General features: G+C 36.9%; 1 protein-coding gene across 1 annotated transcript in view; it reads right to left on the minus strand.

Moving 5' to 3' along the window:
* The window catches only part of LOC128666040 (solute carrier family 13 member 1), a 135,003-nt gene extending 125,114 nt beyond the window's left edge, over positions 1-9,889 (minus strand). Inside the window, exon 1 of the mRNA XM_053720405.1 lies at positions 9,451-9,889. Within this exon, the coding sequence (XP_053576380.1) occupies positions 9,451-9,627 (177 nt within the window). The 5' untranslated portion in view covers positions 9,628-9,889. The remainder of the gene's footprint in view (positions 1-9,450) is intronic.
* Positions 9,890-11,487: the final 1,598 nt, after the last annotated feature.

Consider the following 11,487-nt stretch of genomic DNA (forward strand, 5'->3'; position numbering starts at 1 on the left):
GAAAATAGCTCACCAATTCTGCCAACGCGTTTCGGCCCAAAACTGGGCCTTTTTCAAGACTAGACATATTTATTTGTTAGCATTATTGCACTATTGTGAATTTCTTTTACAGGTTGGATATAGGGATTGCACCCAGGGTTTACCTGACATTCCCTCACCCACCACATTCACATTATTTGGAACCTTCTTTTGAGGAGACTTAAGGAAGATTTATTCACAAACACACACCTTCATTTGGAACTTTGTATCACTAACATTGTTTATCACTTAATTTTTTACCACGGACACGTATATATATTTATTTTTTTCTCATTTTTTCTCATATTTTCCTTTTTTTGTTTTTTTCTGTTTGGATAGTTATCATCACTTTCACAATGTTTGATTTTTGAGGGCCCCCCCTTTTTCTTTTTTTCATTTTTTCACTTATTGTCACTGATTTCTTGTGCATTTTTCTATGCATTTTTGCACTGTGTAAAGGGAATATCGTTCCCATTTCCAGCTAAATTTATTCAACTATCATTTTTAATTTTATTACCATCTGCATTTTATATTATATGATCTTGTTTTATGTAATTTGCGTAAACTGTACCATGGATCCATGATTTTACCCATTGTGCATTTTTCTATGCATTTTTGCACTGTGTAAAGGGAATATCGTTCCCATTTCCAGCTAAATTTATTCAACTATCATTTTTAATTTTATTACCATCTGCATTTTATATTATATGATCTTGTTTTATGTAATTTGCGTAAACTGTACCATGGATCCATGATTTTACCCATTGTGTTTTAATTGTAATAAATTGTATTTAATTTGCATTTATCTTCATCAAGATAACAGAAAGAAATATTTGTTACAGTCTTTGTGACATCCTAGAATGCCGTTTATCCACCTTATTATCTTGATATCCTTTTTGTTATATATGGTTTAACCCCATCCGTTATTAGTTAATTTTATTTCCTCTGCCTATGTTTGGCGCTCCTAGGTCTTTTCCATACTTTTAGACTTTCATTTAAGGGTTGGCTAGGTACCCTTTTGCACCCAGGAGCTCGTAGGAACATTGTGTGAGCGCTGTGAGATACCGTAGTATCTAGACTTGTGGAAGAAAATACCTTTCCACCCGAAGAATCAAGAATTATTTGTGCCACCAGGTTCAAACAAATCTTACCCCTATAAGGAAGTGCTAGAGCCTGGACTTAGATTTTTGCCACAGTGCCCTGCGGCTAGAGCAGATAAGTCAGATATCTTGGTTCCCAGTCAAATAACTAGCACAGTAGCATCAGAAATAAAGGAATAGGCTAGTTTTAGAGCCTTAATCCTGACTAGGATCTCCAAAAGAGTCTCTACCAAAATTGACACCGACAAGGTGTTGCACCAATAAAATGCTGCACTTGAAACAGCAGCACATACATCATCTTCAAATATCCAGCTTTTGTCCATAGGATCCTTAAAAGAGCAGGTATCCTCTATAGGAATAGAAGTTATCTTAGCCAGAGTAGAACAAGACGCTTCTACTTTAGGCACCATGCACCATGAATCATTAATGTAGTCAGGGACAGCAAACATATTTTAAAAGAAAGGAGACAAGGAAAAGGGTATCCCTGGCTTCTCCCATTCCTGTGCAAAAAAACTCTGATGCACGGTCTGAAACAGGCAACACTTCCACAGAGGAAGGAAAATCGTAGTAACTATTAAGTTTACTAGATTTCTTAGGGTTGACAACGACAGGCGTATCAGAGTTGTCAAAGTAGCCAAAACCTCCTTTAACAATACACAAAGCTTTATCAAAAGGAAAAGTCAAAAAATGTATTCTACTAGATATAAATGGCATCAATTATGGGGGAGAAACACAGAATAATGATTAAACACACATTGCATTACTCTTCTAAATAGACTGGACTATACTGTACCTCTTTAAAGATCTAAAACAACTAACTTTCCAGTGTTGTAGTTATTACTAAGTGAAACACCCTAATATAAATAGGCTGATTTGTTTATATTATTTAAAATTAGTACAAAAAAATAGAAAAAAATGACATAAGCATTGCAATGCACCAACCACACATAAAATATGTTACATATTCCCATTCCAAGAAAATACTACTATCTCAAAAAACGACATGAATTTCACATATTTTTTTTGCTAAATCATATTACTGGTACCTTCAACTACTTCCAAACCAAATTTTATCTAAAACTATTCAGCTGTTTTTTCCACAGCTACTTAATATTTGCCCCATAAAGAATCACACGAAAAAATTCCTTTTTTTTCTGATGTAAAACTTCTGAGTTCTTCTAAGAAAAGCACAATAAAAGTTAATATTTGTATTATTATTGGAAATGCTAAAAAAAAGTTTATTATCATGCAAGAAAACAAAATGTGTAACTTTAAAATGAAGAGTGTCTATGAAGATGAAAAAGAAACAAAACACAGAAGTTGCATATAGTTTTCTTCTATTATGGTCAATTTTAACACCCACTTTTAGTGACTACTTGTGGTACAATTTACACACAATACGCACTATTATTCTTGGGCTTCTGAAAAAAAGGAAAAACAGTACATTACATTGCAGCATACAATGAGTTAAACACTATTCATGATGCCAGCATACTGTATCTTAATAGATAATTTATCAGACAAATGTCATTGTGGTACACTTAAAGGGGCACTCGAGTCAAAATTAAACTTTTACGATTCAGATAGAGAACGCAATTTTAAACGACTTTACAATTACTTCCATTAAGAACATGTGCACAGTTGTTTTATATTTACACTTTGTGACTCACCAGCTCCTACTGAGCATGTGCAAGAATTCACAGACTATACGTATATGCATTTGTGATTGGCTGATGGCTCTCACATGATACAGTAGGAATGGAAATAGACATCACTTTGAAATTTGTCAGCAACAATATCTACTGCTCATTTGAAGTTCAGACTAAGTGCTATTGCATTGTCTTTTTATCATGCATTTGTTGATTATGCAAATCTACTGTATTTACTGCTCCATTACATTCATTTTGTATATAACATCTCAGCAACTGACTACACCTGCATTGTAAAAGATTTGCATACAAAATAAATTATCAAAAACCATTTAACATTTGCATTGTTTTTCAATCTAGGGACAAAGCTCTTAAAAAGTCCATTGTGCGTGTTTATATTTTTTCCTTTGTTAGGACAGATATACATGAGATTGTTCACTGCCCAAGCAATGACTGTAAAATGTTGCAGGGTCAAGCTACTTGATCCTACAGCTAGCACCCCTATTCTAGGGGCAAAAACAAATAAAAAAGTATATTAATCATATTTGTTTTACTATGGATAACTGAGCATTTTTATAGTCAATTCATTTTGTGTTTGATGTCCATTTAAATGATCAGATTTCCATTTAGTACTATTAATTTGGCTAATTTCTTTGGAATAATGTATAAGGCCTATTTCATCATTTCACACTTTATATAAAAAAAATCTTCATTACCTGTGAAATTCTGACTATTTTCCTTGGCTTTTAAAACAGAATAGAGGGCAAGCTCAGTAGTGCCACTTGCACATGGCATGAGTACCCCCCAGGGTTCATGTAAGGTTGATAAGTTAGGTTCCAGGACACTATGCCTTTAATATGGTTAAATGTGAACATCTGCACGTTTCATTTTACTACCCAGAATCCTTAGCTGCCATGAAAGGACTGTCTCAACATACTATTAAATTATGTATTTTGGATATATACTCAAATGGAACTTTTTTATTTCTAAGTAGAAATACATCAGTGTATTACTTGTCTGGTACCCAGAGTATGATCTGTCCATGACTCATGTCAAATCTTAATCATTATTCATCTTACACCCGAAGACTTCCTGAAAGTCAGGCCACACATCTCCTCTTGCTTTCCATCAGCTAACTTTAGAGCAATTTCAGTCAGGAGGAGCCTCTGTAACAAGCACAGAGTGAAATCAATGCAGGTCTTCAGTGACTAAACACTGCTGCATACAAAACTGGAACAGACCAGTCATTATATGAAGGGCAACAGCCTTAACACATACAGTATCCCTAGAGCGTTTACAGTTTTCCTTAGGAAAAATAGTTTTTTTAAACTGATGACATTCAGCCTATATTACATCAGATTAAAGGGATATGAAACCAAAAAAAAATATTTCATGATTCAGATAGAACATGCGATTTTAAACAACTTTAGGTATCTTTTGTTAAAAAGTAGGGATCTAAGCTTAGGAGCCAGCTTATTTTTGGTTTAGCCCCTGGGTAGTGAATGTAGCCACCAATCAGTAAGCATTACCAAGGTGATGAACCAAAAATAGACCGGCTCCTAAGTTTACTTTCCTGCCTTTTTAAATGAAGATACCAAGAGAACGAAAAAGAAATGATAATAGGAGTAAATTAGAAAGTTGCTTAAAATTGCCTGCTCTATCTGAATCATAAAAGAAAGAAAAATAGGTTTCATATCCCTTTAAGGGTCCTACATTACTCTACATCACTCCTCAAGGACTAAGACATTTAACAAATATAGAAAAGAAATAAGGAGCCAGATTGTGGTTTTCTTTTTGTCATTTTTTTATAACCATCTATTTTTTAAGAGCCAAAAAGGATGCCCTGCATGAAAATAATTTCTATCCATGAAGTTTCCTTTCTTTTAAGTGAAACTTTGAACAATAGACATCTCTCACATGAGTGAAGGCAACCTGTCCTTTTTCTGTTTTAATGGCTGCATTTGGATGTTTCAAATAAATACAAAAAAATTCTGAGCTATAATTGTTTGGGTGGGAAGGTTCTGAAGGGAAGCATATTTTTAGTGCCTATGGCAGCATTAAAACTGAGGCAGTGGCGTGTAACACTTTGTTAAAAGGACAGTAAAGTGAAAATTAAAGTCATGACTCAAATAGAACATCTTTCCAATTTACTTCTATTATATAATATGCTTTGTTCTCTCTGTATCCTTTGTTGAAGACTGAACCTAGTTACGCTAATAGGAGCTAAGGAGCGTGCGCGTGTCTATAGCAGTCTATGGCAGCAGTGTTTGTAACTATGTATAACATTGCTATAAACAATGTTGCAAACACAGCTGCCAGATGATTTAAATGGATATGAAACCCAAAACTTTTCTTTCATGATTCAGATAGAGAATAGAATTTTAAACAACTTTCCAATTTACTTCTATTATCTAAATTGCTTCATTCTTTTTGCATCCTTTGTTGAAGAAACAGCAATGCATATGGGTGAGCCAACAACATGAGGCTTATATGTGCAGCCACCAATCAGCAGCTCCTGAGCCTACCTAGGTATGCTTTTCAACAAAACTGTGTAGGCTACTAAGCTCACCTAGGATTACTCTTTAACAAACGGAAAAAAAAGAACTAAGCAAAATAGAAGTTAATTGGAAAGTTGTTTAAAATTCCATGCTCTATCCAATCAATTTAAAGTGGCAGTCTACCCAAAAAATGTTACTGTTTAAAAAGATAGATAATCCCTTTATTACCCATTCCCCAGTTTTGCACAACCAACACTGTTATATTAATATACTGCTCCTTTATCTCAGTGCTTTTAACAAACTTGCTTTTTAGCCAATAAGTGCTGGTCCCTATATAACTCCACGGGAGTGAGCACAATGATATCTAGATGGCACACATGAACAAGCACTGTCTGGCAGTAAAAAGCTAATAAAATGCATAGAGATAAGAAGCAGCCTGCAGAGGCTTAGAAACAGTCCAAATTTTTGATGTTTAAAGGTTATAAAGTATAATAATATAATAATGTTGGTTGTGCAAAACTGGGTAATGGGTAGTAAAGGCGTTGTCTTTGTAAACAATAAAAAAATAAGTAGAATGTCCCTTTAAGTTTAATTTTGACTTTACTGACCCTTTGAGTCCAGGTAGTGCCTATTTAACTATATTTGTTACTGATGCCCTATACTGCACACCACCAGATGACTGTGACTCATGGTGAGAATGCTAAGGAAAAGGAATATATATATATATATATATATATATATATATATATATATATATATATATATATATACACACATACATACATACATACACATACTGCAATATTTATTCATTGTTTTGATTTTATTTCCCTGTAAGGTACTCTTTAAAGGCTGGAAGTCAATTTCTTAAACGTATGTATGTTGTGAATTGCTTGAGACAGCTACATACAACTCAAGTGATTGCTTAGAGCACTGCAAAAACTAATTTTTCCAGCTAGCCCAAATTGGCTACAATCAAAGCAATAACATAAACAAACAGTTATAAATCGCATTTTTTTCCAAAGCATATTTAAAATATATATATATATATCACAGAGGGGGTTACGCATATTGGTAAAGTCTCATTCGGGAGACACAAACAGCGCTTCTCCAAAACAGAAAATGGCCAGTGTTTGGCAGCGACATATCACTGCTGTTATTCACCGGTCTGTTCTGTTTGGGAGCTGCAAAGCTTGTGACTACAAACTTGACTTTACCTATGGATGTAACTCCTTTGTAGGGGTTACACATATAGAGTTCTAGGTAGGGATGCACCGAAATTTCGGTCGCAGAAAGTTTCGGACAAAAATTGCATTTTTGGCTATTTTGGTTTTCGTTTTTTTGCCAGTTTTTTTCGGTAAAATGATTGTGTAACATATTTCAAATTTGATGCTAGCCTAGAGCTGCCGTTTAAGTTTATTACTTGACTTACTTTTTTATTGGCTCCAATTATGGAAAAAAAAAACTAAAAAAAAATAATTTTAAAAAATACATTTTCGGTATCAGTTTCGGTTTTCAGCCAAGTGCATCCCGGATTTTCGGATTCGGTTTCGGTCCAGAATTTCCATTCCGGTGCATCACTAGTAGGGTCAGTAATACAAAAATTACACACTCCAAATTAATGTGTGACATTTCTGAATTTGAAAAAACCCTTTAAGGTATAATTTTGTTTGCAAAATATTTCTTGTTTTATAATCCAGGTAAGAAAGGACAAAAATAAATTAAAGTAAATGGCAAAGTTTATTGTTAACTCACAATAAAACATTTATGGGAAATTAAAAAAAAAATAATGATGTCCCTTTAAAAGAAGTGACTTTAAAAACATCTATTTTGTATGCAAATCTTTTGCAATTCAGTACTCAATCAGGTACATATATATTAAAAAAAAAATCTTAAAAGCAGGGCTCCTAGAATTTTACCCCTGGTTTCTAACTTTTTGGGGGATTTTCCACATATCTATATACAAAAATCACTGTTTGGCTCCTAAAAGTATGTCTGGCTCCTAAATATTCATAACGGCTCCTAAATTTTAAAAAGATTTGTTGACCTGCTTTAAAGGGACATGAAACCCGAACATTTTTTTTTAACAATTCAGATAGACCACTGGTTTTCAAACCTATCGTCAGGCCTCCCTAACAGGCCAGATTTTGAGGATCTAGAAACAACAGAACGGGTGAAATAATCAGCTTAGTAAACACGGTTATTTTACCTGCTCTCACCCAAGATAATCCTAAAAATCTGGCCTGTTAGGGGGCCTGAGGACAGGTTTGAAAACCAGTGAGATAGGGGATACAATTGTCTTGGTATAGAGCATACAATCCTCTTCTTTCATGGTATCCTTTGTTGAAGAAGCAGCAATTCACCACTGGGAGCTAGCTAAACATTGGGTTAGCCAATGACAAGAGGCATATGTAAGCAGCCACTAATCGGTAGCTAATTCCCAGTAGTGCATTGTGGCTCCTGAGCTTACCTAGGTATGAAAAAGAACAAAGCAAGTTCAATAATAGAACTCAATTGGAAGGTTGTATAAATGGAATGATTTATCTGAATCATGAAAGTTGAATTTTGACATTACTGTTCCTTTAATGTCTCTTTAACATGTAGTGAAAATAATTTCTTAAAGGGCCATTATAGTGATAAAATGAAATGCTCACATTTGTTACAGCACATAACTTTATCACTAGCGATACACATCAATGCTATACGTTTAACCCATGAAATTGTGTTAAACACATAGTTAAAATACTGATTGGGAGCCACAAAGCACTTCTGGTCCTGAGCAGAAACTGCCACTGATCCACTCAGAAGCAGCAGTCGCACAGCTGGGCCGTGCAACTAACACTGCTGGTTGGACCAATACCAGAACCAGCAGTGTGCTGCAGCTCCCAAGCAGTACTTTAACTTTGTATTTAACCCCTTTAGTTTTGTTAAACACATAGCACTGCAGCGTTTTTAGTGATAAAATGGCATGCTGTAACAAGCCTGAACATGTCAATTTATCACTATAATGGCCCTTTAAAACAGACCTTACTTCAGGTTATATTGTCAACTATAACAACAATTTTCAAGCAGGACCAAACCATCCACTGAAAATCACACTTTTCAGATACTACAGATTGGATTATACAATTATACAAAGCTCTTTTTAATAAAAAAAAAAAAAACAGGTCCACTTCACAATGTAAACTGCTCAGCATCATAAAAGAAGTTGGAAAGAAATGACATCTTATTGAATAAACATTCTCTGATTGTTCTGTCTGCACTAATAAGAAGTACAATAGTTTCTACAAGTTTTCAAAAATGCAGAATGACTGACATTCCTGATTCATCTGTACTCAGTAGACTATAAGCCTCAAGGAGTGTAATTATAATCAGTAACTGGTTTTACTGTGGCTCTAACAATAAAATGTAAAGTGTAAAGCTAAAACTTAAAAAAAAATGATTAAAAAAATAGGTAAATGTGCACAATGTAAGATAGTAATGAGTTATGTTTTATTAAAGTGACCAGTTTGTGTCATTTGTCCCTTAGTACCAAAGTTTTCTATCACTGCCTGATCACACTGCACCTCGAGGCAAATAATGAGTTACAAAAGGCACACACATTTTAGCACTTTTATAAATAAAATAAAACATATTGAAGGTTTAGGAGAATAAAAAAAAAAAACTTATTGTATGATATCTAATGTAATATCCCACAGTAATTGCTGTATACTGTTTGTATACTATATAAGTGATATCCTATTGGGATCCTACACTTTTTGACTTTTTGCTCCCTCCAAATTGAAATGGAATTCCATTCACTCTCCATTTAGAAGACATCAAAGGACTCACTTCAAAAAGAGTTAAATAGTCTTTAATAAACTTCAATTGAATCTCTGTTCTGACTTGCACGATCCTGGACTCTAAACTAAATAATCTATTATTACGGTATATATATATATATATATATATATATATATATATATATATATATATATATATATATATATATATATATATATATATATATATATATATATATTTATATATATATACAGATATATGGCAAATCCCGTGGATTAACAATTGATTCGCTGCTATACAGACCCATTGAAATAAAAAAGGGACACAGATCTGTTACACAGGATTCCCCATTGATTTCCGGGGGTGGGTTGGAAAGTGAAGACCCCGACAAAGCCGCATTACCTTGGTCTGTGATATCAGGGGCAAAGGAAGCAACAGCAAAGGCAATAGAAATGTAATGACGACATCTTTCTGCTGCCACAGCTGCCGGAGTAAAGACATTGCCATATGAAGACAAATCAATCCGGAGGTCCAGGCGGGTGAAGGAGACTCCGGGGGAGGCAGATCCGGGGCACACATCCAGGGAGCCAGGTGCAATGTATTGATGCTGTGCTGCAGGATGAGCCTCCCTGCAGCCTATCACGCCTCACCTCAGCATGTCTGAGCTGTGCATCTCAGCCTAATCATTAATGGGGAAAGAGGGAGCCAGGAAGGGCTGCTGACCCTCCCCCAGTAATGTGATGGGCAGGCATTCAGGCCCAGGCAGAAGGGGAGGCACTGGAAGGGGAGACAGTTTACACACTCTGCCTGCGTTCCTAGACAAAGAAGCCTCACACGGCAATGTATAGAGCCTTCCCCACGCACTGCCACGTCACTGGGAACCCACCAACCCTGGCTGAAACAGTGTGTGTCAGTGCAGTGTGTGTGACTACTGCACTGTCCTCACTGTCTGCTTGACCGCTGCTGCGCACTACTGACTGACTACTGTCTGATTCCCCTACTGACTGTCTTACTACTGTCTGATTCCCCTACTGACTGACTGACTTACTACTGTCTGCTTCCCCTACTGACTGTCTTACTACTGTCTGCTTCCCTTACTGACTGTCTTACTACTGTCTGATTCCCCCACTGACTGTCTTACTACTGTCTAAATCCCCTACTGACTGTCTTACTACTGTCTGCTTCCCCTACTGATTGTCTGCTTCCCCTACTGACTGTCTTACTACTGTCTAATTCCCCTACTGACTGTCTTACTACTGTCTGCTTCCCCTACTGACTGACTGACTTACTACTGTCTGCTTCCCCTACTGACTGTCTTACTACTGTCTGCTTCCCCTACTGACTGTCTTACTACTGTCTGATTCCCCCACTGACTGTCTTACTACTGTCTGCTTCCCCTACTGATTGTCTGCTTCCCCTACTGACTGTCTTACTACTGTCTAATTCCCCTACTGACTGACTTACTACTGTCTGCTTCCCCTACTGACTGTCTTACTACTGTCTGATTCCCCTACTGACTGACTTACTACTGTCTGATTCCCCTACTGACTGTCTAACTACTGTCTGCTTCCCCTACTGACTGCCTTACTACTGTCTGATTCCCCTACTGACTGACTTACTACTGTCTGATTCCCCTACTGACTGACTTACGACTGTCTGATTCCCCTACTGACTGTCTAACTACTGTCTGCTTCCCCTGCTGACTGTCTTACTACTGTCTGCTGCTCTTCCCTACTGTCTGCTACTCTGTCCCTGCCAGCTGTGTCTGCTGCTGATGCTCTATACTCACTGTCTGCTACTCTGCCCCTGTTGTCTGTTTCTGCTGCTTTGCCTGTTTTGTTTGGCTGACTCTGACTGCTCCTCTACCACTACTCTCTGCTTTGCCCCAAATGTTTGCTGCTGCTGCCCCCCTGTTTTCTATCTGCTATTGCTGTGCTGCTTCTATTGCCTGTCTGCTGCTGTTCTGCCCTTACTGCCACGTCTTCCCTACTGTCTGACTGCTGTTCTGCCCTTTCTGTCTTCTTCTCTTCCTTTATTTTTTTTTTCTCACACTGCTGTCTTGTTCTCCCTCTATCAGCTTCCGCTACATAATGCGTCTCTGTCTATCTGCCCCTACCTTAGTGTCTGCCTACTGCTCTGTCCTGCTGTCTGCCTCTCTGTCTGCTTCTCTGCCACTACTGTCTATCTGCCCCTACCTTAGTGTCTGCCTACTGCTTTGTCCTGCTGTCTGCCTCTCTGTCTGCTTCTCTGTCACTACTGTCTATCTGCCCCTACCTTAGTGTCTGCCTACTGCTCTGTCCTGCTGTCTGCCTCTCTGTCTGCTTCTCTGCCACTACTGTCTATCTGCCCCTACCTTAGTGTCTGCCTACTGCTCTGCCCTGTCTGCCTCTCTCTGTCTGCTTCTCTGTCACTACTGTCTATCTGCCCCACCTTAGGGTC

The sequence above is a fragment of the Bombina bombina genome, chromosome 7, assembly GCF_027579735.1.
Source record: "Bombina bombina isolate aBomBom1 chromosome 7, aBomBom1.pri, whole genome shotgun sequence".
NCBI classification, from domain to species: Eukaryota; Metazoa; Chordata; class Amphibia; order Anura; family Bombinatoridae; genus Bombina; species Bombina bombina.